The 27,967-nt window shown below is 50.2% G+C and overlaps 1 protein-coding gene across 1 annotated transcript in view; it reads left to right on the top strand.

The window, feature by feature from the left end:
- Positions 1–27,967, top strand: part of ABTB2 (ankyrin repeat and BTB domain containing 2) — a 161,561-nt gene that overhangs the window by 120,535 nt on the left and 13,059 nt on the right. The window contains exons 3-7 of the mRNA XM_079105683.1: positions 5,465–5,678; positions 23,477–23,629; positions 24,365–24,530; positions 27,271–27,360; positions 27,863–27,964. Of these exons, the coding sequence (XP_078961809.1) occupies positions 5,465–5,678; positions 23,477–23,629; positions 24,365–24,530; positions 27,271–27,360; positions 27,863–27,964 (725 nt within the window). The remainder of the gene's footprint in view (positions 1–5,464; positions 5,679–23,476; positions 23,630–24,364; positions 24,531–27,270; positions 27,361–27,862; positions 27,965–27,967) is intronic.

Genomic DNA, 27,967 nt, shown 5'->3' on the forward strand with positions numbered 1-27,967 from the left:
CTCAATTCTCCCTTACGCTGTTGAGACCACCCAGTGGAGAACAGTGACACATACCAAGGGTCACAGCATGGGAAACAAAGCAAGCTCCACTCTGCTCCAGCCTTCTCTGCTTGTGAGGGTTCTATTTCACTTTCTGGCCCCTGAACAGTGAATGACAAGTCTTTCTGTTCCTCCACAATACCGCTTCCTCCCTGCCTCTATTCTTGCCACATCCCAGGACAGGAAATGAAGGTGCCTGGTTCAAGGTCACAGAGGACTTCCATCTTCCTGTCTCCGACAGCTGACGGAACTGATGCATGGCGGCCTAGGTTCCCTGCCCTGGAGGAACCCTGCAGGAAGTGGGCTCTGGGGTGAGGTTCAATCTCCACCTTGACAAATATCTCCTGGACAGTGAGCGGTCTTGGGGCCACGCACAGTCTGTGCTCTGATGAGCTCTCCTGCCCAGAGCACAGTGAGCACGCTTTTCACAGGAGAGCAGCTTGGGTTCCTTTTGCCATTGAATATTAATTGAGGGTTTAACCTGTGCAAGGCCCAGCCACTGCCACTTATCTCATTTACTCCTCAGAACAACTTGGCCAGGCTTGTCCTGGAAGTGAAGGAAAGTGGTGTCCCCCCTGTCACAGGGACAGACATCAGAGCTGCACTAAGCTCCCAAGGTGTCTGGCTTTCTGTGTGCTTCCCATTGCTTAGGGCTACTGACTTCCCAGGTGTGACCAGCAGCCTAGCCCCCAGCATCTGATGACAGGCAAGGCCAAGATCAGGCTCTGGTCCTTTGCTTTTCTCATGGTACCCATTACAGTCCAAGTCAGGCACAAGGGCAGCACTCAGAAGCCTCCCCCAGGAAGGACTTCACATCATTCTGTCCTTACTGTTCAGCCCAGGGGCTAAGTTCTGTTGACTCTACCTCCTAAAACCATCCCAAGGTTTTGGTCTTCCCCTTTCACCACCTCTACTGCTACCAACCCTGCCCAAGCCAAGGCCATGTAAAGCATGCATTGGACTATGTCACTCATCTGCTGAAATCGGTCCCTTCCCCCAATGGCTTCCCAGCACACTCATTAAAGTGCAAATCACCACCATAGTCCACGAGCTGATGTATGATCTGGCTTCTTCCCCTGCCACACTTCTCTCTCAACTACACTGCAGCCACCCAGCCTGGGCCAAGTGACCTCCCACCCCCAGCCAACTGTTCACTCTGCCATGTCGTCACCCACACACCCCGGTCCTTCACTTTTTCAAGCCTCCACACAAATGGCACTGTATAATTCGGCTCCCGCCCTCATCCCTCTGCTGCCCTGTGAGTTATTCAAAGCGCTGACCACCACTCGACACACGTCTTTACTTGTAAATAGCTGATCCTTTCTCCTCTCTGACTAGAACATCAGCTCCATGAGAACAGAGACGCCATCTCTTTTGTCCACTGCTTTGTCCCCGGTGCAGAGAACAGTCCCTGGCCCAGAGAACAGCACCTGATGTTGAGTGTGTGCACTTGTGAGCGTGCATGTGTGCATGTGTGCACTAGAAAAAATGAGTTCTATCCTACCCAACGTCCATCTCCGAAACCCTGGCCAGGCGTGGTCCCCATCCTGTCCTGGTCACTCCTTAGGTCACAGAGAGGAAACACTGCGGAGATCTTTTCAGAGAGAACAGGACAGGCTATATCACACACCATGTTCCCTTGGTCCCTCCCTCTGAAACCAGAAGTTTTGCTAACCTGCTGTGGAGGAGGGAGGAGATAGAGGTGGAGGCAGGTATTGTAATTTTTCTCTCTGAGACTGAAAAACTTAATGAGGCTAGTGATACTTGGCAACGAGCTCCTTGGACCTTAAAGTCTGCCCTGGGTTTTACATGCAGTCACTCTCTGCACCCCGTCAAGACCAGCCTGCCAGGTAGGTTAAGAGGTTTCATTCTTGTATAAGGTCCAGCTGCACCGAGAAGCTGGGTCCTAATGTTTTTGCTCTGTCCCTCTGTACCCATGAAAATTTTAAAGGGAAGGAATAAGAAATAAACAAAAGGAAGCACTTCTTTTTAAAAGCGGCCAGATGTTAAAGGCCTCATTTTGAAGACAGTGCTAAATTCCAGACTCTCGCCTGCTGTTTTTATTTGATGGCTCATAATGAGGGTGGAAAGACCAGAGTGAAACCCGTAGCACCTCTAATCAAGTCTTTCATGGTTAACAAGGGCCGAGGGCTTGTTTTTCCCTGCCTGGTGGGTGTTTCTGGGCTTCAGACCAAGGTTTCATTGAGCCTAGGATCAATTGATTCTCAAGTCTAAGGAAGCAGCCACCTGTGCGCCAGCAGGAGCCCAGCCCAGCAGAACCGGAGCGTCACAACTCGCCCTGCGGATGTTCCAGGGATGGCATGCCCCCCACTCTGTTACAGATCAAAACTTAGTAAAATACAATAAAAATGAATGTGTAGGAAACTGACAGCCATGTGAAATGCAAGCCCAATTTTTTAAAATTATTATTAGGCATAAAATTACTCATGTCAAATTGCTATAGATTTTTTTTTTTAATTCACGGTCCACTTCTGAAGTCAACTTGTGAACCAGTAACAGTCTGTGGACCTGTCCCAATGTTCAGACCACTTTCAGTAGCAGGGCACAGTGGTCTGGAGCAAGTACATGGGAGGCAGGGACCTGAGTTCAAGCCCCAGCTGATTCACCTGCTAGCAGTACAACTGGCACAGATCGCCGGCCTTCCATGAGCTTGTTTCCTTCCCTGAAGTAGAATGCCTCTCTTCCTAGGTGGTTATGAGATTAAATGAGAGTTCGTCTATTTTTTATGTCTATCACACAACCCGAAGATAGAAAGTAGCCAGGGAGAAAAATCACCAAACAAAGCTTCTGTCTTGGCCATAAATGGGTTGCAGAGCAGTGTAAGGTTTTAGTCAAGTCTGATCAGAGTTGTCCACAGGCATCTAATCTTGTTGGTCTTAGAAAGAAACCATTCACAGTGAGGTTTGGATAGAAGAAGATAGGAGCCTCCAGCTCCAGCCTCCTTCACAGTGCTCCTGAAGCTCTGGAGAACCTCTCTATTCCCAGCTTCCCTGCTAGAAAACCTTTAGGAGCAACTTCCCTTTCTTTCTGGCATTCTAGCTAGAAATGTGCTGCCAAAGGGTTCTCCACCAATAACAATAAAACAACAATAAACATAATTAATGATAATGACTTCTATCTTGTCGAGCCTTTGGAATGATTTTTCAACAGCATGTCTCTTTGATGGTATCGCAGACTCTTTGATTTCTCCTTCTTATGATCCTGTGGTCCTGCCAAATGTTATGACATTTAGACCTGGAGAAACAGGAGCCAGGTTTCAGCTTAGCTGTGCAACTGGCTGTGGGAGGCCAGTGGCCTGCTGGTTGCAATGCTGGTTTCTGCCACCCAGGAGCCTGAAGGCAGGGCTGGGATCTAGCATGTCAGGGCTCAGACTCCTCCCGTCCTGGGAAACGAGGGACAGGGTTTGACCACAGGCAGTGATCCTGGAAGAAAGAGCTCCTCAGGAGGTAACCGTAGGATAGAGGAATAACAACAATTAATAATGAATAATATTAGTGTTATATTCATCCTTACCAAGTACTTACTCTGTGCCAAACGCTTTGTAAAGCGCTTGGTTTATTATTTCTTTGAATCCTAGAAATTGGCAGATAGGTATTGTCATTTCCATTTTGCTGAGGAAACTGAGGCTCTGGTAAGTACACTAGGGCCCATGGCTGGGAGGAGCAGAGCCCTGATTTGAAGCCACGCCTATCTGACTCTGGGATCTAGGCTCTGATCAGTTTTCCTGATGACTTTCAAACCTGAATGGACATTAGAAGCATCAAGAGAACTTTCACAAATTCCAGATGCTGGAATCCTGACTGAACCCATGCAGTCAGTCTCGACACAAGCTGGCTGTCAGCACCTCACTGCCCCCAGCTATCTCAGTCCTAGGGTTTACCAGGAGCACCCCAACAGCTAACTACAACTGTGGGATGAGCAGTTTGGGGAGAGTGGAGACCTGGAGGCAGGGGGAAGTTGGGAACAAGGAGGACTCTGGAGAGAGCTCTAATTCTAGGAGTGTCTTTCATACCTGGAAGCCAGACTTCATCCCCATGCTCATCCTGGGAAAATTTGGCAGTAAATAAGCTTAAGTCAGGCCATACCAGAGTTGTCTTTACAAATGAGATGCATGCACAAGGCTCTCTTTGTTCACCCTCCAAATGTTTCCTGAGCACCTCGTGTGCAAGAGACCCTGGGATAGTGTGCAGGGCTCCAGGGATACTACGAAGCAGCCCCAGACTCCTAGAGCTACATAATGAAGATTAATTGGATAAAATGAATGGATTGGCTCTGCTCTACATTTAAAGAAAATCCACCGGTCAAATTACAACCTGTTCACGACTGCCTCCTTAGGGTAAGCCAGGTCCCAGGACTTCCTGTGGAAGGGTCTGTGAGGAACCACCCTGGAAGCAGGACATGATGACCTGTAAGGGAAGCCCCCAGAGTTCTCAGGCCCGAGGAGAATGCAGTGGCGCCACTTTTCAAAGAACAGAGGTGCCTGCAGGTGTCTGGGGCTATTTCAGCTCATCCTTTCTCAGCATTGTGACCTCAAACAATGATGGGACATTTCCTGTCCAGGGCTGGTGGGATGTTGAAAAGATTTGACTTGACAGAAGCAACACAGGATATGGGGGCCTAGGACCCCCACAGACTCCAAGAGAGCATGCTGCAGCCCAGTTCACAGTGAAGTTCATGGACTTTGGAGTCAAACAGGCCTAGATTCAAATGTAGGCTCTTCTGATCATTAGCCACATGACCATAGCTTAAACCCAACCTATGTGCACCTCAGCTTCCCTGTGACCAGGAGAATGCACGGGGTCAGGGAATGTTTTTTCATCAAATAAGCCTCAATTTCTTCATCTGTAAAATGGGAATAACACTTGACTCCCTAGCATCATAAGGATTGAATCATATTTCTAGGGAACTGCACCCTTTTCACACAAACCCTTGTTAAGTGGGCACTTAACAGATGATGGTGGCCATTGGCGTTGAGGTGATCAAGGTTCTAAAGACCTCTCTGCTCTGAAGTCCTGGGACTTTGCACATGACAGTGCAGGAGAGAATTGCCCCAGAGCTTGTCACTGTTTGAGGCTGGGAGGAGAGACCCAGCGAGATTGCCTTGGTCAAAGAGCTGGGTAAAGGCCCCTGGGGTGCTGGAGAGAGTGGGGATGTTGAAAAAGAAACCACATTAGCATAAGTTCTGGAGGAGACCAGCCCTGCCAAGTGTTTAACTGTTAGGGCAAGACTGGAAATGAAAGGGAAACTAAATTGCTATTGTGCATCTAGGTGACAGTTTCCACCTCCGCCTGTTGACTCTGGGGTAAACAGTAATTATGCACGAAGGGAAGGGAGCTGGTTCTCCCTGGGAGAACGTGGGGTGGGAACTCACTTTGTCTTTGGTTTCTCCCCCGCCCCTCCTCAGGTGACCTGGTCTCTCGAGCCATGCACCACATGCAGGGGCGCCACCCACTGTGTCCAGGCACCAGCCCCGCCCGCCAGGCCCGCCAGCCGCCGCAGCCCATCACCTGGTCCCCAGATGCCCTCCACACACTCTACTACTTCCTGCGGTGTCCACAGATGGAGTCTATGGAGAATCCCAACCTGGATCCCCCAAGAATGACCCTGAACAATGAACGGTAGGGATTGTCCTTGGATGGAGCTCCTAGTAGGATGTGTTTACAAATGTGCATTGACTGACTGACTGACAGCTGACTCCAGAAGGGCCCTGGAGCAGGGCATCTGAGTGTGAGGAGGTGGCCTGGGAGTTTAGATGGATGAGGGGCTGGTTGTTGTGCAGTGGGATTTTTTTTTTTTTAATTATTACCCAGGGTAGATGCAGCGTGGGGTCAGTAAGGCTCAGACCGTGGGCTTTAGCCTCAGCATTATGTGCGCTAGCTCTAGTGCCCACTAGCTGGGCTCTCTGAAACTCATTTGTCCCTTTAAAAACAAAATACTCTTCCCAGCTTGGTGGCATGTGCTTATAATCTTTAGTTACTTGGGAAGCTGAAGCAAGAGGATCACAAGTTCAAGTCTGGGCAACTTACCAAGACTCTGTTTCAAAATAAATTTTAAAACAGGGTGAGGATGCAGCTCAGAGACATCTGAGGCACTGGGTTCCATCCCCATTACCACAAAAAAAATTAATAAAATGAGATATTCTTCTCTGCTTGAGAATTGAATGAGCTAGTACCTTAAGAAAAAGTACCTAGGACAGTAGCTGACTGGCAACTGGCTCTGTCATTGGTACTGTCACCTCTTTGGTTGATGATGTCACACTGGTCATCATTTTCATTAGGGATCTTGGGCACATTTTGTTCTATGTACTCATTTTACAGATCAGAACACTAGGGCCTGGCCTTTCTTTGATCTCCATCAGATTTGTGGCTAAATACCCTCAGCATCCAAGTGTGCTGTCTCCACAGGCCCCCAGCCCTTTCCCAGCTGAGGACAGGACCACTAAGAACAAACAGTCTGTTTACTGCACAAGGGTGGCCCCGTGAGGGGCTCAGGTAGGGGACCCAGGAGGACCGTGTTGGCCTGAGGACATCTTTTCTAATTGATCCACTCGGAGGGCTACCTGTTTAAAATCTTCTTCCTACAGGCTATGCTTTTTAGATGACTTGCCCCATATCTCGTATGTGTTGGCATGAGTCTCACCTAAAGGCCACTACATGGCCATTCAAGATCGGATACATCCGGAAGTTGTGTGCTTGATGGTCCAGGTGGCAGGAATGATGGCACTCGGCTTAGGAAGCCCCATCTGCATAGATTTCACCACACAGTAGGGCCCAGCTGAGGCCATCTGGAGGAAGGTGGCCTGAGACCTTGCCCCAGCTGCCCATGGTCTTGGAGTTCGCTCCACAGCCAGACCTTCCTCTCCAGGGTCCCCTCAGTCAGAGAAGGCACTGGAGCTAAGGTAAATTCCTGCTTTGTGGTTCATTGAAAATAGCCACTGGAAAAGTAGTGGCAAGCTTGTGGACAGACAGCAACACCAAAAGCTGGGAGTGCAGCGACCCTGGAGTCCAGTGGCCTGGCATAAACAATAACTCTGGCATTCAGAGACCTGAGACCTTTATGCAAGGTTCCCAAGCTTCCCTGTCCTCATTTCCTCAGCCATAAATATGGGAGGGGTGAGGAGGCAGGTGGGAGGGTTGCCCGGAGGCAGGCAGTGTTAGTGGAGCCTTCCCAGGTGCTAGCTCTGCGTGGAGCACCCTACAGGTGTATGCACTACCAGAAAAGAGGTGCTCTTCATAGCCCCGTTTTACAGACGAGTTGATGGAGGCACAGAGAGACTCGGTAACTAACAAAGGCCACGCAGACTGTGCTTCTCATAACCTGCACCACACCATCTGTCACTGGGAGAAACATAAAGCAACTTTGGCCTGGTATGTGTGCATGGTATATATTCCTGGTAAATGGTGCTACCTTGTTATTACCAATGTCATTAGGATGTCATCATCCAACTTCCAGGGGAAATTGGAAGGTAAATGCAAGGCTACAAAGGTCACTCGGGCCTGACACAGGACTAGAGCTGCAGGGAACTCCAGGCATTCTGAAAGGATCATCCAGTGGGAGGCGGAGCCAGGGCACAGGCTCCGTGCTCCAGCTGTTTTCTGCTTTGAAGCAACAGCCTTGTGGTCATAGGGGTTGGGTGGGAGGGAGAGAGGGCAAGGCAGACATCTGGGAAGGAGCAGAGGTTCACAGACACCCACCTAAGCAAAGATGGCTGGGAGAAGAAGACAAGAGCTCTCCCCAGGCCCGCTGCCTTGGGCTGGGCTTCTTGGCCCCGAGGCTGTGAAGTGGCACTGTCCCTTTGGAGAGTAGCTTCTGGCTTTCCCCAGTAGTTCTCAGCCCCAGCGCTCTGACAGCAGCATCAGCCTTCTCTGTGGCTTATCTGCACGTGGTGTCGCAGCTGAGCACTCCTGGTAACGTACACGTGTGTGCGTTTAGATGCCGAATTATCTAAAACCACACGACCTGTGGCACAGGTCAACTGCTTGCAAAGGTATTTTTCCATGAATCATTTCAAATGAGTATTAGACTCATAGAAAATTGGAATCACCATTAGGGAGAAAAACTCGAATTTTTCTGATTTTAGTACTAAAAGCAGGATACCCTAAAACTACCTGGAAAACAGTGTCATCGAGCAGCAAGAAGGGAGAAAAACACATGGTTAGAGGTACAGGGATGAAGTACATGGGAGGTGAACTGGTCCCCTGCTTCAGAGCCCAGGGCGCCGAAGGAGTGACAGGCAAGAGGAGTGGCCATTAGCTTAAGCCCCAACCTGTCCCAGTCCTGCATGGTGACCCTCTAGGGAGGGAGGCTTGGGGCCTTCCAGTGTCCAGGACATAAGCTGGGGGAGTCCAGGCTGGGATGGAGCCTAGAACTATCCAGTGTCATGACTCCTTGGCCAGCTGGAATAGCCCTGAGGAGGGAACTGCTGTTCCAAGGCCAGCCTCCGCACCGTACCTTGCTGCTCTGTAGAACCTCCAGCCCGTCACTAACGTCATCAAGGCCCAGGTTCTGTGGACAGTTATCAGGAGTGCTCACAACCACCCTTGAGGTGAGAGGGGCGAGTGAGCATACCTTCAGAACTGTCCTGGGACAGTGTTCGCTACGAATTCATTCTTGTGCTCATTAGCTTGAACTATGTTAAGCAGAGGGAGCCACCATGCAGGGACCATGTGGTAAGAAGAAACAGGTACCCAGGAGAGGCAAGGGGCAGTGTGGCCAAGAATGAAGCTCCAGAGAGGCAGGGCTTTGGGGACCAAAGTAAGGAGAGGTCTGAGCTTGTGGCCAAGAAGGTCTCACCCCCTTAATCCAGCTGTTTCCGATTGCTGGATTTCATTCCCCCCTCTTCCCTTTTCTCAGACTGTGAGCCTTTCTGGAAAGGAAGCAGCAGAGGGTCCGGAAGCTTCTCCCTCACTGTGTGCCTGGGTGCTATAGGGAGAGGCCCCACCAAGACCCATCCAGACACGCAGCCCAGGGCAGTGCGATGTGGTCCCGCACCACCAGGCAGCTTCAGGAGGGATATGAAGCTGCTCCAAGACTAATCAGAGTTCCCATTTCTCACAGAGTTCTTTTTGCTGGGTTTTCTGGGGCCCACTCAGAAGTCGAGGTCTTAGTCCAGGTGAGATCCTGGGGAAGAGATAAATGTGTGTCTGGTCCAGCTCTCAGCTGCCTTGTTCCACGTCATGCTGGCCAAGAAGGTTCCAGCACGTTGTGGACAGAGTTTGGAAGACCTGGAGCCAACGTGGGTGTCAGCCCTTTCAGGTTCCACCACCCCACCTGAAGCCCACACCTGTGGCTTCTGAGGCTGGCCAACAATGGAAGCTTCCACAGGCCCCTTGGGTGATTCTAGGTGTGCTGTCTTCTAGCAGCATGACAGTCAGCTTGCCTTTCTGGGCCTCTGTGTCCTCATCAGCGAAATAGTGCTTGCTGGCTACTTTGGCTAAATGAGGCTGTACAGTGCCTGACACGTTAGAAAGGGCTGATTAAATGGTGGCCACCGTCTTCCTCCTCATTACTAAAATGATCATAAATACATTTGGATGACCCATTTGATATTCAGAACAGGCTTTCTTATTTTTAAACTTTTTATTATGAAAATTTCAAACATATACTAGATAAAGTAGTATAATAGACACCTATGTGACTGCTGTCACCCACTTTGAACAATTATCAACTCATAGATAATCTCATTCAACCATTTCCCATTCCTTGGGTTATTTTGCAGTGTATTCTAACATCATATTTTATCTATGAATATTTTAGTTTGTATTTTTAAAAGATAAGGTTTAAAAAATACAGCCATGGTGCCATTGTCACACCTGCACAAAATTAATAATAATCGCTTAATATTACCAACTAGCCAGGAAATGGTGCCTGGAGAGCAAATACCCAGAAACAGAACACCAGAAATCATGTCCTTTGTAAATATTTCAGTATGTTTCACTAAAAGGTCAGAACAATTATCAGACCTCAAATAGAGAACAGTTCTTATGAACTTCAGCTATCCATTCAATGCCCAAATTTTGCTATATACCTCACTTTAAAATGTGGGTTTTGTTCCAGTCGGAGCTCAGGTTAAAAAATTCATCTTTTCACCACAGATCTGCCTTATTTAGTGTGTCCAATATCAAGCATCCAGACATATGTAGCTCAGTGTGGCAGTTCTTAAAATGCGGTTTTCAGGTGACATCTGGGTCAGTAAGACTGCTACTTCAATTCTTCATACTACTACAGTAGGACTACTAATATAACCACTACCACTAATAATGATTAATAATACAACTAGGAATAGCATTACCACTATTACAAGCACCATGACAACAGCTAGTCACAGCCACCATTAGAGAGCACACATTAAGGACAGACATGTTGGAAGTGCTTTACTTATTAACTCATATTTCTCCTGTACTTCTGTTGAGCAGTGGAGAAGGGATAAAAGAGAATTTTAAAGAATGACTTAAAGGTTTGAGTCTGCAGCCTAATGAGGGGGACAAAAACAAGGCAGAAATAAAAAGTGAGGGGCTGGGAATATAGCTCAGTCAGTAGAGTGCTTGCCTCGCACACGCAGGACCATGGGCTCAATCCCCAGCACCAAAAAAAAAAAAAAAAGGAGCACAAGCCACAGCCAGTGTAAGAGGAAGCTCAGTTGCAGGACAGAGCATTATTAGATTGGCCCTCAGTCTGCTGGATCCAAATCCCAGCCCAGCCGCTTGTGAACTGGATGCCTCCTGCATGTCATTTAGGCCCTTGGGCCCCAGTGGCTTCTTAGTATGGGAACAGTTGTGCCAGCTTCAGCAAGGTGGGGTGGTGTTCATTGTTAATAAGCATAAAGCTCTTAGAAGAGTGTCTGGTACAGTCTGTCTCTGTGGTCATCATCTTCATCACCACCACATTCTAGAGGGTCTTTTGGGAATAGTTGGGGGAGGGATGTCAGAGCAGGTTACCTGGGGCCTTAAGGGACAGCTACAGGAGATTCAGACAGGTGGGGCAACTTCAGCAGCAAAAGCCACAGAAGGACTTCTAGTATTTCAAAGCACATATTTCATGACAGAAATGGATCCACACTTCAGAAACATAAACTTAACCGGGTGCAGTGGTGCACGCCTGTAATCCCAGCAACTCTCCTCGGGAGGCTGAGGCAGGAGGATGGCACGTTCAGGGTCAGCCTGGGCAACTTAGTGAGGCCCTGTTTCAAAATAAATAAAAAGGACTGGGGATGTAACTTAGTGGTAGAGCACTCCTGGGTCCAATCCCCACCACCACAAAAACAAAACAAAAACCAAAAATCTCAGGTAGTTCTTTCCCCAAGCCAGTGCTGATTGTTGTTGAGCAAATGGTTCAAGGTCAGGCTGCAGGTCAGAGGTTTCCAGTGGAGCAGCGCATCCGCACAGTGCTGGATCTGAGGTTCAAGTCCAGCCCCTCCTCCTCTGACTCTTAATCTGATTAAGTCAGCCTTCATTTTTTTCTCATTAAAGTGGAGATCCAAGTCTGCTTCCTCTGGTGGATCCCCAAGTTCTAGGCAAGCGTCCCTGACACAAGTGAGACCCCACAGTGAGGACAGACACCTCTTTGTTCCCCTCCAGATGCACAAGGGGGAATATTCCCCTTGAAAAGCTTTTTACATAAATCAGAGGCACCCACCGATAGGCTGTGCGTTCAGTCTGAAGAAGCACGCTCGTTAATCTTTTGCTCAGCTTGCGAAAGTGTTTTCTTATCAAATAATAGAGATGATAGCAGTGGTGGCTTTATGCTACTGACTTGTGATTCCCCTAAATACCGTTTCAAGCAGATTTGCAATGTTAAGCTCTTTTTTCTCTTCCTCTCCCCCTTTCTGTGCATTAAATTTCCATCTGTTTACCCAAAATGGAAGTAAATGAAATAATAGCTATTGGGTGAGTTAAGAACTTGCTTCCATGTGTTCCCCGGGCTGGCACATCCAGTAACTTCCAAAGTGTCTTGTTGGTAGTGTGCAGTGCACCCAGGGAGCCACCCCAACTACCCCAGCTTTCCCCCATCACCTTACCCTCTTGTTTTCTCTCTGAAACTGCCTTGCTTAAGTAATTGTTTACTTGTCTCTCCGTCCCCCACCCCTAGAATGAAAAGGTCACAGATCCGCCTTGTTCCTGAGGTCCTCAGCACATAGAACAGTCCCTGGCATATAATAGGCAGTTAAATATTTTGTTTGGTTCACAAAATAGGCAGTAGAGCTTCATGGTTCAGCTCCTTAGAGTCAGGCTATAATATGGGGTCTCTGCTCTGCCATTTACTAGTTATGTGACTTTGGGCAAGTTATTTAATTTCCCAAGCTACCATTTCCTCAGCTTGAAGCAGAAAATGACTTGACCTACTTCCAAAGGATTTTGTGGGGATCAAATGAGGTAATACATGAAAAAGGGCTTGTCACAGAATAAGCTCCCCATATATGGTACCTACTAACATCAGTATCATTACTATTATTGCAAACTTATAGAAGGACTAAAATAGCTAAATCGTGTTTAATGCACCAATAATCCAAAAACATTTAAAAGTTGTATCTACTCAGAATGCACGTTTTCTCTCCCTTATCTATACACCTCCTTTCTCAGTCCCTGCCCTTATGTTCATCTTAACTCGGTTCAGATGGTAGCCCAGGAACCTGGTGAGGGACGGGGAGAGGTAGACCAGATGTCCCCAAGAGATTGATTTGAACAAAGATTTCTACAAACTAGATTCATCATAACCCATCACCCAAGGATTTCAAAGAACTATACAACCTGGATTTCCCCTGCCATAGGATCAAACACCAAGCAGACTGAGTGTCAGGCACTCTCTATAGTTGATAGTGTATCATGTCCCTGGTGCCTGCTTGCTGGTCTGACCATGCTGGCTATGCATGATGGGCAGCCATCACACGCCCGGGAGTGATATGATCTGGTTTATTTTGCATGGACTAGAGGCATCGAGACAAAGCTTTACTGCCTGTGAAGCACTTCACACAGCTTCCTAGCAGATCCACACCAAAGCTCTTAGGGGAAGCTGCTTCCATTCCCACTTATGAACGAGCAGACTGAGGCCCCAGAGGGTACAATGCATGCCCAAGGTCACAGCTGGGAAAAGGCAGAGCTGAGCTCAGGCAAAATGTTTGATTAGGCTATTCACGCTGTCTACAGTGGTAAATCCCTCCCCTCCCAGAGAGGTTCAGTCTCAGGAGCTTCCTCTACCTGGTGTGCCCCGGGCATCTAGTGCCCAAGCAACTTGGGGCCTCTTTCCCATCAGATTTGAGTTTGCTGTCTCTGGGTGGCCAGCCTGAGTGTGGGCATCTGCCCAGCATAAGAGAAGGAGCAAGCCAGGGATTTGGAGCAGACAAAGAAAGTGGCAGTGCCAGATAACAGCACAAAGACAAGACAGGATCCTGGCCGGCCTGACAAGGGCCCCCGGGGGGCTGCCCGTTGCATACAACTTCCTGTCCCATTGTTGTACCCACTAGTCCTCACAAAAAAGAAGACTGGGAACTGCCAGCTCGGGCTTCGTGGTTTTGGAGTGTTTTTCTAACATAGGCAGGAACAATCCCCTTTGTCTACAGTCCTCCAGGATTCTAAGAGTGCCTTCGGTGCAGGGAAATCCCAGCTCTAAAGTGAATTGATTTTGCTTTCTTAAGGCAGTTTCTGAGGCTGAACTGGAGATTTTTCAGCCCCTGAGGTTGGGGGCAGGATGGGAACTCAGGCCTGTCAGGAGCTAGGCTGGGCTGCTTTCTGGCCTGCTCCTACTTGCCTGCCAAGCAGCAATTCAGAGTTCTCTCCTCCCCCAACAACAGCCACCTCTGATAGCTGTGACTCGCCCGCCCCACTTTTTACTGTTGGCAAGTATGGAAGAAAGCTCTTAAGCCTTCTTATACTTGGGGTGCATCCCTGAAGCTTTGGCAGTCCCAGGCCAAGTTCAGGACCTAATAAGGCTGTGAGTTCAAAAGCCAGAGTTTGGCCAGATTGGTGACATGGGCCCAAGGTATAGGTGCTCCGTAATGCCTCCTTCCGGTTCTCTGCTGGCCAATGGGGTTCACAGTATTTCCTCTGCAGGTTGGTATCATGACAGATCCTAGGGTACTCATTTTGTTTTTTTAAGGGCCAGACAAGCCACCATTGACTAGCTGACCAGTCTTGGTCAGGTGTGCAAACCTCTCAGAGACTTGGTTTTCACTTTTGTAAAATACATACTAATAATAAGCCTTCCTCGCAGGGTGGCTCTAAGGATCTGAGATAATACAGTAAGTGGCCTCGTGCTTTCTTCGCACAAACTAGGCCCTCAGCAGATCCCGGCAGTGTTAGTGTGCTGCTTAGAATCCCATGCTGCGGCCTTACCCAAAGCTGCAGTTGGGATGTGGGTGCAGAAAATAGAGTCAGGCCCCACCCTGGGAGTCTGCTTTGTCTCTTCTCTTGATACACACCCCATTCCCAGCGCCCCATCTTTATCAACAAAGCCACTAGTTTCCAGTTAAGAATTTCTTACATATATAATCCTCAAGAGCTATATGCTTTTGTTTCCTCCCAGAAGTTTCCAGAAACTCTTCATGTAACATTGGTCATCTTTCTGCCTCAGATAGAGGGACCATAAGACTACATTTAACTGAACTTGAACAGAATTACCCTTTTCTAGAACTTGTGCAAAAGACCCCACACTCTGTCCCATGGCCTAGCAGGTGTCCACTGGATGAATAAAGCAGGACAGGTGAGGCCCAGGGTTCTCCCAAGGTTGCCTTGCTGGCAGAGGCAAGTGTTCATGGGAGGTAAAAGTGTTTGAGCAGGTTAGAGGCCCTCGCCTCTCTGGCTTCCAGTTAGTGTCCACAGACCCTAAGCATGGAAGAAGAAAGTAGATCTTTGACCTGTGGCAGCAGCGGGGCCCTGTAGGTGAGGTGTGACCCATTAGCCAAGAGAGCCACCTCCCAGCAAGGCCTGCTGTTACACTGCTGCATCCAGTGTGTGGGAAGTCGTGACACCCTGGCCTGCTGGACCAGTCACCCACCCTCCAGGCTGTCATGCTGGGCAGTTCTGGCCTGAGACATGGGGCAGGTGCCCCAACCTTGCAAGGCGCAGGCAAGGCCTTGCCTTCTGCATGGGAAAGTGGCCTGCATGTGGAATCTCGCCCATCGCACCCACCCGGAGTCAGTCCCAATCACCAGGGAAGGGCGGCTGTGTGGCTACACCAAGCCCAAGCCCTCATGGACATCAGCACAACCATATCTACCTCTTTCCTTCCCCAGCAAAACTCCATCTCATTATCCTAGCCACCTTCCCAGAAACTGCCTTAGCCCTGGGCTGTCAGCTCCCCAAGGAACTTGTTCCTGAATGGGAAGCTCTCCTGTGAAACGGTTCCCTTTTTATCTGGGAATTATTTTCATTTTATCTGAAGAAAATCATTTGCCAATATCCAAGTCAATCCAAGCCTCCAGGAACCAAAGTTGAAGCAGTTCTCCCTCCACAAGACAGCCCCGGAGTAAGAACAGAGCCCGAGCACATGCTGGCAGCCAGGGAGCTCTGTCCTCAGGATGGCAGACGTGCCTGGCCTTATTATGTATTCAAAATCGAGTTCCTGATGGGCTCCCATCTGAGGGATGGGAAGTCACCCGTAGGCAAAATCGCCTCTACCCTCAGAAAAATTCTAGTCTAGAGGAGGAAGCAGACAAAAACCCACACAAGCAAACGAAAGAGTTATAAATTGGGTTGGTCCTGCGCGGCAGCAGGGTGCAGTGCTGGAGGAGAGAGTGGGGAGCTGCAGAGCCCTGCGGCAGGGAGAGGACCGCCTGTTGCCTGAGGGCCACATGGCCAGGCAGAGGGACCTGGGGGCCAAGGCACTTTAGCCAAGTGACCTAACACTGCCTTGGCATAGTGGTTCTACTCATTCCTGGTGGTCCTGGTGCCAGTGGTGATGGCACCCCTCTTCCCTCTGAGGAGCCGTCCACTGTGGATGACATATTCTGGGTGTTCCTCCGTGGGCAATGGGTTACATCCTGATAAACCCACTGTACATTGGAACTACTCTAAGTGGCAAATCCGTGTCGTGGTTAATTCGCCTAACTTCCTGAAGATCCTGGCTTAGCCCAGCCTACTTTAAACAAGCCCACAGTTGGGCAGAACAATGTCACACAAAACCTGTTTTATAATGAAGGGTTACGTGTCTGATTATTGAGTACCGTGCTAAAAGTTTAAAAAGAATGGTTGTACGGGCACTTTTGCCCCAGCCAAAATTCGCAAGACTAAGTCCAGCCATCCTAAGTTACTACATAAGGTTACTGTGCCTGAAACTCGTCGTCTCTAAGAGGAAGCGAACCGGGGCCCAGGGACTGACCCTCGTCCCATTCAGGGCCTCTGACTCAAGGCACGCTGCCTGGGCGCATAATGTGGGGCCAATCTCTTCAGCTCTTTAGCCCTGGGTTTCCCCAGATGGAACGTAGGCATTGTGATCGTACCTGCTTCACAAAGCGGGTATGAGGAGTAGACTGGTCGATAGATGTAAAACAGTGCCAGGTCGTCCTGACGCTCTGTACGCGTTAGTCATGAGTGGTTTTCTCTTATTCCTGGATGTCCCATTTGTCGCACAGTTGACCTCCATCCCACTGCAGTCAGGCTCCCCTTGTGGGACAAAGGCAGGGCCCTGGCTCCCGGCGCATCGCGATTCAGGTGTGTTCTAAATGGATCTCCATATGTGTACCCAGCCAGGTATGGTGGTGCATTCCTGTAGTCCCAGCCACTAGAGGGGCTGAAGTCTGAGGACCGCTCAAGCCCGGGAGTTCACAGCCAGCCTGAACATTAGTGAGACCTTGTCCAAAATAAATAAATAACCCTATATGGTCAAGCATGTGGCAAAGGTAGAATAAGTGCTTGGCATGCCCAGGGCTCTGGGTTCAATTCCAGCAGGGGAAAAAACCTAGACATTATCATATGTGTATCTGGGCGAGTTTTATCAAGCACCTCTAATCTGTACCCGATGAGTTTTAATAAGAAAAGTATATTTTCCCCAAAGAAAGTCCAAAGTCCCACCTCAAGCAGAAGTCACCTGACCCCACACAGAGTTTCTGTCACAGATCAGCTGCCCAGCAGCCTGATAGAGGCAGGGTGAGACAGGCCTGGGGGTCTGAAGCGAGAAATGTGCCCAATGCCGACTCTAAGCTGAGCCAAACCATTCTGGTTTACCCAGCAATTCTAGAAAAATAATTAGTCCAAGATGTGAGCCGGACTAGAATTGCTTCCTTTGTGCTGGGAGTGGAATCTGACTTCAGTGGGGACAATGTTGGCTTTATTCTACATGGATGTTTTGGCTTGCTTTTGGGCCACAGTGGCTCTGTGGAAATCTCAGGGAAGCCGTGGAGAGGGCCTGGGGGCCAGCACGCTGAGCCAGCGCTGACCTTCCCAGGGAAGTCTCTGTTTGTGGAGCCCCGCTTGATCGGGAAAATTGGGCCATCTTCACGGTGCTACTTGCCACCTCCAGACCCAGCCCAGACAGCAAGGTGGGGAGGGGCGTGGGAGCAGCACGGTTCACAGAGAGATGTGAGAGAAGCGGGGAGCTCGAGGGGCCCTGACCCCGCTCAACCCCGAGCTTGCCTCTAACACCCACTGGAGGCGGAGCAAGGTCGGTGGAAGAATTTAGGTCTGAGGGTGGGAGCGCCGGGGAGGCCCCCTCCCTTGATCGTCATCTGTGCTTCTCTGGCTGATCCTTTCCTGGGCGCCGAGGATGCTTTCAGGAGGGGCAGGGCAGAGCTGAGAGGCTGATGGGGAAATCCTGAGGGAGCAAGGTGTGATGTGCCTCCCCACCCAGGCCCGCACCCCTGCGGTGAAAAGTGGAACCAGGGGTGGCCCTGCCTCCCCAGGCCTGAGCACGGGCCTGGTCTCATGGCCCTTCCCAGCCGACATCAGCCCTTGTGCCCAGTTCCTCTCAGGCGCGGTGGGGGACAAACCTGCTGGCTGTAGATTCTCAGCCCATTAAGTTGGGGACAGAGGCATAAGGCATTCTGCTGCCTGGGGCTCAGTTACCTGGCCTTCAGTTGCCGGCCTTTGCCCATCTGCCAACCTGCCTCTTGCCCCGAGGCCCTGCCCACCTCAAGAGAGAACAGAGCCTGCATTAAGCTGGAAATCCGAGGCGTTTCCTGTTCCATGTTGTTAAGACACTGCTTATAGGACTATAATCCCAATAAATCATACATTTGTGGAGCAGGCAGGGTTTATTTTTTTTTCCAGGCTGCAGGGACCTCTTAAAACCAAGACCTTAAGAAGTTTATTCTCCATTTTTTTTGTAAGGGGGGAAAATGGCTCTTGCAGCTTTGGCCCTATTGAGGGGCCTTGTGAAACCTTCAGATCGATACCGTCAGGCTCATTGATGAGACTCATGTCAGGGGAGAGATGAAAAGAAACCGACCAGTAGTGACACCTGGGTCTCACGTCTCTGTTTCTTTGCTGCCAAGGCGGAGAGCCTGTGCTGCCAGAAAGCCCGCAGCCCACACCAGCATAGTGGTCGCATTTGTTTTCTCTGGTTTACGAGCCGGCCGAGCGCTGGCGGGCTGCTGGCGGGCAGGCTGCTGCTGGCGTGCGTGTTTATACTTGCTGTCAGGGAGGAGGCGGGCTGGTTGGCTGGACGCGGAGAGGGCTGGGGCCGAGGCATTTAACAGAACCAGATTCCGATGGCCTTGGTTGCTATTATGTGTTCTCTCTATCAGCAGATACTAAACTAGCAATAATAGTTAAGGTTTGCAGGCAACGACCACACTCCAAACGCTGAGCTCAGCACTTTGAGGAGTAACGCTTCCCGCTGTGTTGGGAGGTAGTCCGCTGATTTAGACCCCTTTTGCTCACAGGGCAGCTGAGGCTGGGAAAGGCGAGCTGACTTGCACAGAATCATTCCATTTGACTCATTGGGGATGCTCCATACTTCAGCCCAGGTAGTTTCCCCCCCACAGTCCAAGCATTTGAATTCTGCATGAAGGTACAGCTACTTCCATGTGGAATCAGTGAAACAAGAACAGAGAGGTTTTCGTCACTGAAAAAGCCTAGAAGCCACTAACCTCACCACTTCCTTAATAGAAGAGTAATGATATGCCCAAATTCAGTTGTATTGAAGAAGCTAGAACTTTCTCCCCGGGAGGAAGCGTCAAAGAAGGGGACTAGGAGCCTTGATCCCTGTGCCAGGAGTGCATGCAAACCACATGCCACCATAGCATTTTCACCAGATCTGGTGCCCCGAGCCACTGCTGCCTGCCCACTCCACTGTTGTCTTAGGGACCTGCCATAGTCTTCTAAGGCTGAGGTCATTCAAGTGTGGTCCCAGGGTTCCAGAGACTCTTTCCAAGAGTCCACTGTGTCAAGCCTGTTTTCCAAAGAAGGTATTTATAGCCAGGCGCACTGGCCCTCTCCTGCTTCTGGAGGCTGAAGCAGGAGAATCGCAAGTTTAAGGCCAACCTTAGCAACTTAGTGAGACCTTGTTTCAAAATAAAACATGGCTCAGAGGTAGAGCACTTGTCTAGCATGTGCACGGTCCTAGGTTCAATCCTAGGTCCTAGGTTTTGCCATACCACAAAAAAATGATATTATTTGCATTTTCATTCTCATTGTAGGGAAGAGGGGTTTCCAGACGATGACGATGATATTCTGACAAATAATGGGATGTGTGTTTATGTATTCATGCATTTTAACATTATCTCAGCTTTAATTTCTGATAGCATCAATAGAATTATACACATAAAATCTCTTTGAGGTCCTTGATAATTTTTTAGGAGTATAAAAAGTGTCCTGAAACCAAAACCATCTGAGAATCACTACTCTGGATTTATCAGAACCAGCCAAAGAGAAACCCGGCAGGCAGAAGAACTGGGCAAGGTGGCTTTCTTGGTCCTGACACCTGCACTGTGGCACAGAGAGACTAGCAACCAGGCCCATGCAGAGGCGAGAAGTGGGAAACGGCCTTCTGCTTCAGGAAGGAACAAAGCAGAGAGACCTGAGGAAAGCGCATGCCTGTTGTTCTCAGCCTTGCTCCTCCAGGCCCTTTCACCCTGGAGTTACAACAGTCATGGCCATTGCAGATGGGAGTTTTTATAGGGATTTTCCAGAATGGCCAGTAATGTAGGCCAGCTCTTAGCATGCTCCATGGGCTAGCTGAAATTACCAGAAAGGAAACAGCAGCCTGGAACCCACAGCCCACAGGGGGATGCTGCGGAGAAAGCCTGTGAATCTCCTGCTTCTCTTTTCACCTGCTCCAGGACCTCAGGCCAGGCAGGTTAAGGAGAAAAGTCTGGCAAAGTGGGACTGGGCGGGTACAGCCTTGTTTGGAAGTGGGTAGGCACTAACCACTACCCAAAGGGATGATGTAAATTTCTCTGTATTGTAAGAGTATTGATCAGTGTTTAATTCAGGAAACAGAAACTGTACTAGGCATTTTAAGTAGAAAGGGATTTCATGAAGGGTATTGGGCACTAACAGAATGATGGGAAGGGCCTCAGATTCAAGACTGAGCCTCCAGGAATGGCTGCAAGGACTTTGCTGCTTTACCACCACTACACTGCCTCTGGAACACCAGGAAGAAAGAAACTAGACATTGGAATGTTCTGTGTTCTGTAGGTAGGGGGAAAAAAAGAAAGACCGCATGCTTTCATGACCTCATTTACTAACAAAAACAAAGGGAACACAAAGGTGGCCTCACATTCACTCATGAGCAGCATCTGAATGGGAAAATCCAATGTGAATCTAGAACCCCAAGTGCAAAGGAGTCTGGAAAGTATTAGCTTTCAACCTTCCAGCATCTAAGCAAGATGATACAACAGAAGCAGATGAGCCCATCCCCAGCCTACACCCACCAGGGTTATCAATACTGCATTTTCTCACGTGCTGAGTTCTAAGAGGCATGAAGCAGGAGAATGAGTCAAGACACCATCTGGTTAGGCTTCATGATTTCCCAGACTCCCTCTTGGATTTCCCATAGTGCAGCTGGGAGATGCCCACTTAGAGCTTTAGTAGCCGCACTTGGCACGTCATCCTGGCTGCTGGCCACAATAGGAAAGAATGGCTGGCAGAAGCACAAATTATCTTTTTATTTACGCATCAGTCACCAATGGTAATGGTTTAACTAAAGTCTTCTCCTTAGATTAGGAGGACTGATATACACAAGTGTCTCTCTGAGCTTGTCTTCCAGTCTTTAATGAATTTCTGAATTGTAAAATTCAAAAATATTTGGGGGGAATTCAAATGAGCAGTTATAATCAAGGGAGATCTTGTAAACAGAGGGATAATGCATGAACGACTTGTTTTTCCTCTCTAGATTACACAAGTTTCCCCCATAAAGTTCCAACTTCCTACTCTAATGAGTCAACACTGTGCCCTTCAGAATCAGACGTCATTCTTCTCTGGGAAGAAACGTGACTTGGCCCATAACTGAAAACCTGGATATGTTACACCGAAGCTCATCCCTACTTTCAGCCATTCAGCAAAATTTGTGGAGGATCTGTTGGGCATATTTTGGAGAATACAGAGATGAGGAAGGCACCATTCCTGACTGGCAGGAAAATGGAACACATTTACTGCTGGAAGATTGAGGTCTAGGCAGGCTTAGAACAGAAAGAGGTGTTTTTGAGAGAATTTGGGAAGGCTTCTGGAAAGAGGTGACATTGGAATGGGGCCTTGAAGGACAGATAGAATCTAGACACACGGAGTGGAGAGCTCAGCCGATCCCTCCAATGAGGAGACGGGACTGGCGGGGTGGGTTGGAGAACCTCAAGTGCTGCTGGTCTGCTGTGTCCTGATGACAGGTGTTGATCAGAGCCAGAGACAGTCGAGTGAGGCTCTGGGCCCCCTGGATAGCCAGGACCCCGCGAGGCCTCACCAGCCTGTGGCTTCCTCATCATGCCCAGGGGAACACACTGTGGGCCAGTTCAGTGACACAAACCCAGATGTATTTTCTGCAGCAGCAGAACCAGAGCATCAGAATAACTTCCCCAAAGAGCCACTTTCAAGATCACATCTGATTACTCTGTGTGTGCGCGTGTGCTCATGTGTTTAATAAAAGCATGTTTGCCCTCCAGGAGAGAAACTTTTAAAACTACACGAATGACCTGAGGTTTTAGAGTCATGGGATAAGTGACAGGGCAGTCTCTGGTGGTCACCTGTAGAAACTGAGCAGGGAGAGAACACATCTTTTTCCTGGCTGGAGTGCTTTAGAGTGTGTTAGGCAGAGAGATGGTGGCACAGGCCCACTGCCTGAGAGCCCCGGGTATCAGGAAGTGGAGTGTGTGGGGCCTGGCTGCCTGCCCTGGCCTGGAGCCTGCTCCCTGGCTTAACTTAAAAGGAAGGGTGGGATGGGGTATCAGGAGGGGCTGAGACATAGACAGGAGCCAGGAGGCCAACTCTTGGGCTGTCATCAGAGAGAACAGCCGTGAGAGGCGGGGTTCCAGGGCTACCCTGTGGGGGAAGAGCACCATCCATTCTGGATGGACAGAGCAAGCTGGGTGACCACTGAATCATAAAGTCAAACACAGGCTGTCAGAGCTGAGAGATCAGTTGGACTGTGAAGTACTCAGCTAAGGGATCTTCACCATGGGAGACTTGTTTGGATGGTCAGAGGACAAGAGGAAGCCTTCCATGCTTCCTCTGGCTGCATCCAGGAGCTGAAGGCAATGGCAGGGGAAGGCCATTGGGGCAGGGTCTGCAAGGCAGTATCGTGCAAGGGGCGTTTGCCCATTCCATGTGAATGGCGTCCCCTGGTGGCCTGTAGCATGCCTGTGGAAGGTGTCCCCTGGAGCTTGCAACCCAGAGGCTTTACTGACGGCCCTCCAGCCATCCTGCAGCATGGCCTGGGTCTTGGATGTCACAGAGCCCTCCTGGACTGTTCTTCCCATAGGACTCTGGACTGCAACTCCTCCCTGAGTGCCAGGCTGGCCCAGGAAGCTATAGGGACCACCTCGGCCTGGGCTCCAGCCAAGGAAGCAAAGGCTGTGACTGTGCGTGTGTGTAGCGTGACGTGTCTGGTCTCATTTAGCCTCCCAGCAGCCCTAGGAGCCATGCTTCACTGTGGTGCAGTTAAAGACAGGGTGTGTGGGATGACGAGGTGACACTAGAGTGTCTCGAGCTTGAGTCTGTTAGACTTTGCTCTGTACCCCACAACTCAGGGGACAGAGGGGTTTCCTCTGGAGAGAGGAAAACCTGGACCCTCTCTGAATTCTGGGAGAACCCCTCTTTCATTGGTCCTTTAAGGACTCTGAAGTCTGCTTATTGCCAACATGGTCAAGGTTTCTGTGGAATGGGGGACAAAGCGAGGTCTCTGAGCGGAAGGATCAGGTTGCCTCCACACCTCACAGCCAGCAGCTTATGGGGTGATTAGACTTCATGGCCATTTTCTGAGACCCACATGAACCGAAGGGGCCCCTTTCTTCAGGAAGCGCCCCTCTAGACCTGACACCTCTCTCTGTTGCTCACAGGCCCTTTATGCTGCTGCCACCACTGATGGAGTGGATGCGCGTAGCCATCACCTATGCAGAACACCGCCGCAGCCTCACCGTGGACAGTGGCGACATCCGGCAGGCAGCCCGCCTGCTGCTGCCTGGCCTGGACTGCGAGCCCCGACAGCTCAAGTCTGTACCCATGTCCAGCCTCTTCTCCCTTTTCCTCTGTGGCTGGGAGGGCTCGGAGAGCTGGGACTGCAGCCCGTTCAAGCTGCTCCGAGGGTGTTCTCTGAAGATGCCCAAACCCGTTATGGTCTCCTCTCTCCCTACGGCCCGAGCCTCAGCCATGCTCCGGATGTGAACTTTCTACACTGACCCAACCACGAATCGCAGCAGACGCTGCCTGTTGGGCCTCTGCTATGTGCCCTCTGTGGATGCACGTTTTACCTGCAACTCTCCTTGATTGCAAGTGGGATTCTAGGCCTTTCCCTACCTTTGGTACTTCTGGGCCTCACATGGAACCCTTAAAGGGAGACACAGCAGCAAATTAGAACTGGTGGCCACCATCACCATGTTCTAGACAGAGGGCAGCCTTCTCTGAGCACAGGTACCCAGCAGCCAGTGCTTCCTCCTCAGAGTGGCCCCTGAGAGGCTATTTTAGTTCAGAGTTTGTTCCCTAACAGTTGACAACTCCCAAGAGCTCAGCATACTTCTTTATCCTGTTTATAGAAAAACAAATGTGTGCTCTTCTTGTCACAGAACATGGTGAGACCACCATGCCTGACCCGAGTGTTAGTCCCAGTCCTTCCCCCACCTCACCCATGCTGTCTGCCCACGTCAACCTGGTCCAGCTGTGTCGTGAGTCATTGACAGGCAAGGTCTAGCACGGTCATGCTCATGCGCCTCCTGGTCTTTGCTGTGCAGGCCTGAGTGCTGTTTCAGTTCCTTCCGGAGGCTGGATGCCCGAGCTGCTACTGAAAAATTCAACCAGGACCTGGGTTTCCGCATGCTCAACTGTGGGAGGACAGACCTCATCAACCAGGCCATCGAGGCCTTGGGGCCAGATGGGGTGAACACTATGGATGATCAGGTAACTTTTGAGAGCTCCATGAGGTGGGACTCAGGGACCAGAATCAGGAATTCATAAATTGCCGGAGTCAGAAGCGTAATTCCCTCTGTCGGGAACCTGAGAGTTGCTCAGCTCTGTGCTTCAGAGAGGTGAGCTGCCTCCCATTCTAGGTAGAATACCAGCCTGGGCAACCCTGGAAATATGGCTTCTGCTTCCCTGGCTGGAGGGCTGGTGACCGGGTCAGCAGGTAGAGGGCCGGGAAAGAGTCTGGAGGAGTCAGTTCAACATCAACATCAAGCTGTGGATAGTGATCCCCAACACATGGGCGTGTGTGTGTGCCTACCTGTGCCAGGCCCATAGAAACCCTTGCCTCTGTGTGCTGACATTCTAGTGAGGAGACAGGCTGCCAGAGGCAAACGCATGCAACGTGGGAGGCTGAGGCAGGAGGGTGGCATGTTCAAGGCCAGGCTCAGAAGACCCTGCCTCAAAATAAAAAACAAAAAGGGCTGGGGGATGAAGTAGTGGTAGAGTGCCTCTGGAGTCAATCTCCTGTGCTGGAAAAAAAAAAAAAAAGAACCAACATGAAATATAAACTACGTTAACAAAAATGAGAAGTACTGAGGAGTAAAATGGAGCAGGAGAACGGGTAGGAGATGCCAGAGGTGAGTCGTAACTCCAGAGAGAACTTAGCGTGGGGTTTCTGCTCGTGGTTGTTGTCTTTGCTGTGGACAGCTAGCACTCGCAGAGCAGGTGCTGTACTTCAGGTGCCAACCGAGGCGCTTCACGTGGCTTGCTCACTTAACCTTGACCACAGGCCTCTGACGAGTGCTGTTATTGTCCCCATTTTATAGCTGGGGAAACTGAGGCAGGGAGAGGTTGCCTTACCTGAAGTCACACAGTGAGGAAGGACAGAGCTGCTCAGCCTCTGTGGAAGAGTCCATTTGTTTACTGGACGTTGTCTTGGGAGCCGTTACAGAGTGTGTAATGGCACCAGGTTGATCACACACAAGCTCAGTGACAACGGAGAGGTTAAGGAAAGAGATGAGATGACATCACGACCCAGGCAGTGACAAGACACGAGGCTCTGATGACGATGGGCCTCCCCCCGCTGGAGAGAGGGACAGGGAAGGCATTCCCAGGGAAGGAGTGATAGAGCCAGAGCTGGGGCGGGGCAGCCGCAGCACAGGGAGATCAGGCTGATGGTGGCTTCAGGAGCACTGCGGGGGGACAGGTGGGAGGCGGGCCTTGCACAGGTGCCCGGGCTTCCCAGGAGCCTTCCTCTGGCTGCTGTCCTCCTCCCTGGGCATTCAGCGTTGAAGCCCACGGTCTTCAGCTTCCCACAGACTGAGGGTTTAGTCCACCGCCTCAGAGTCGTGGCATCGTGGACAAGTCACAATACCTCCCAGGGGAGTGTGGCCCCACCTCTAAGATGGGATGGTCGCTGAGAATTTTCCATCTAGCACCTAGTACGTGCTCAGTGAATATTCATTCTGGGTTTTTTGTGTTCATGTGATTGTTACCATGTTGCTGTCAAAATGACAATGCTCCCTGGCGCCTGTCCATCAGCCTTGTAGCCTCTGGATGTGCCTGGAGTGGGGTGGAACCAACCCAAAAGGTAGTTCCCCAGAGGTCCGAACCTGCTTTTAGCTTAGAATCATGTACAGATGTGTGGAGGCAAAAGTCAAGTGTGTGCGCAGAGGGCTGAAGCAAGCCAGATTTTCATGAGGTTGCTGTTGACTTCCCTACAAAGGCTCAGTCTTGTTGTTCCCTAACTTGATATTAATAGAATGATGCGTAGGTAAACAGGCCTCTCGCCCCGTCATTAATCTCAGGCCATTTCTTTATCTCTGGGCACGAGGCAAGAATTTCTGAGGTGAAGAGATCTTGTCTACACACAAACAACCTAATAAATACATCGCAGGACGCCAAACACTCGTCGGGATCCAGCTGTGGAGTCTGCACTCCCACTCTGCCCTCACTGTTGCCCACCAGATTCGGGAGGGAGCCCTAGGCAGCTTCTAGAAAAGCAGTGGACTACTCAGCCGTGCAAAACATGAACTTCGAACCTCTCTCCTATGTCTCCCCAAAGCACAGGCTTCACAGCTCACTAGACCTGGGTTCCTCTCCCAGTTCTGCAGTTAATTCCCCCTTTTCAGCTTCTCATCTGTGAGACGGAGCTCATAGGAGAGCCTCCCTCATGGGAAGAGCCCAGTGACAAAATGAGCGGCTGTATGTGAACCACCCAGCAGCGATGCCCTGCTCTGGCCTGGCCTGGGAGGGTGGGCTTGGCAGTGCCCCTCTGTAACAGTGGCCGTGCAGGTGCTGTTGGCTCTGAATGGCGGTCAGCCTACTCCCTGCGTGCAAAGCCCTTCATACAGATTAACCCACGCTCTTTACTGCAGCCCTGTGAGGTAGACATTGCTGTTTTTCCTGAGCTAAAGATGAAGAAACTGAGGCACAGAGAGGATTAGTAACTGTACAAAGTTTACGGTTCCCTTGGCAGAGGTAGCTTTTGTGCCCAAGTCTGGCTGCAGGGCCTGTGCTTTTCTTCCCTCTGGTGTCTTGGGGGATTGCAACCTACTCACCCTTCTGGTGCCCTGTGTTCAGGGGGCCTAAAAAGCACAAGGTGCAGGGGAGTTGGGGGTGAGCAGTTGGGTCAAGCAGGAGACCCACATCTGGCATTTCGGAGGCAAAGGCCTATGGGATACGTGGTGTTGGGTTCCCTTCCAGACCGCTCAGCATCTGCCTTTGATTCGTGCAGGGTATGACGCCACTGATGTACGCCTGTGCTGCTGGGGACGAAGCCATGGTGCAGATGCTGATTGACGCAGGGGCAAATTTGGACATCCAGGTGAGCAAGCCTCAGAGATTGTGCCAGGCCCTAACTTGGCAAGAGCACCCTAAGGTCTCCAGCAGCCAGGCTACAGGTGATTTTTCAGACAACTGAAAAATCTCAAGAGGGTAGTAATACAAGATGCACAGAGATCACAGCAAAGAACAGTGTCCTTAAGATTTGGGCTGTCTGGGAGGGCAAGCTGAGCAGGAGAACCTTTCCCCATTTACCAACTAATCCCAACATCCCCCTTATACCCAACTACTTCTCCCTCTCTCTCTGAGACATCATGTGGTCATCTTCTGCCACCTTTTGCCCAGAGTAGACATTGTTAATTGAACATCACCCTTTCCTTTTGAACCTTATCCACACAGTGCTCCAGGCAGACATTACCAATTGAATGTAGAAAGCACTTGATTTGACTCCTGTTCACCATCCCTGCAAGGCATCCCCTTCATTAAGGTGCCTGTGTCACCTGCCCAGGAATGTCACCTACCCTAATCATTGTTGTGTTTTCCAGGTTCCAAGCAACTCTCCCAGGCACCCCTCCATCCACCCTGATAGCCGGCACTGGACCTCCCTGACATTTGCCGTGCTACATGGACACATCTCTGTAGTCCAGGTG

This window comes from Sciurus vulgaris (genome assembly GCF_902686455.1).
Source record: "Sciurus vulgaris genome assembly, chromosome: 11".
Taxonomy (NCBI): domain Eukaryota; kingdom Metazoa; phylum Chordata; class Mammalia; order Rodentia; family Sciuridae; genus Sciurus; species Sciurus vulgaris.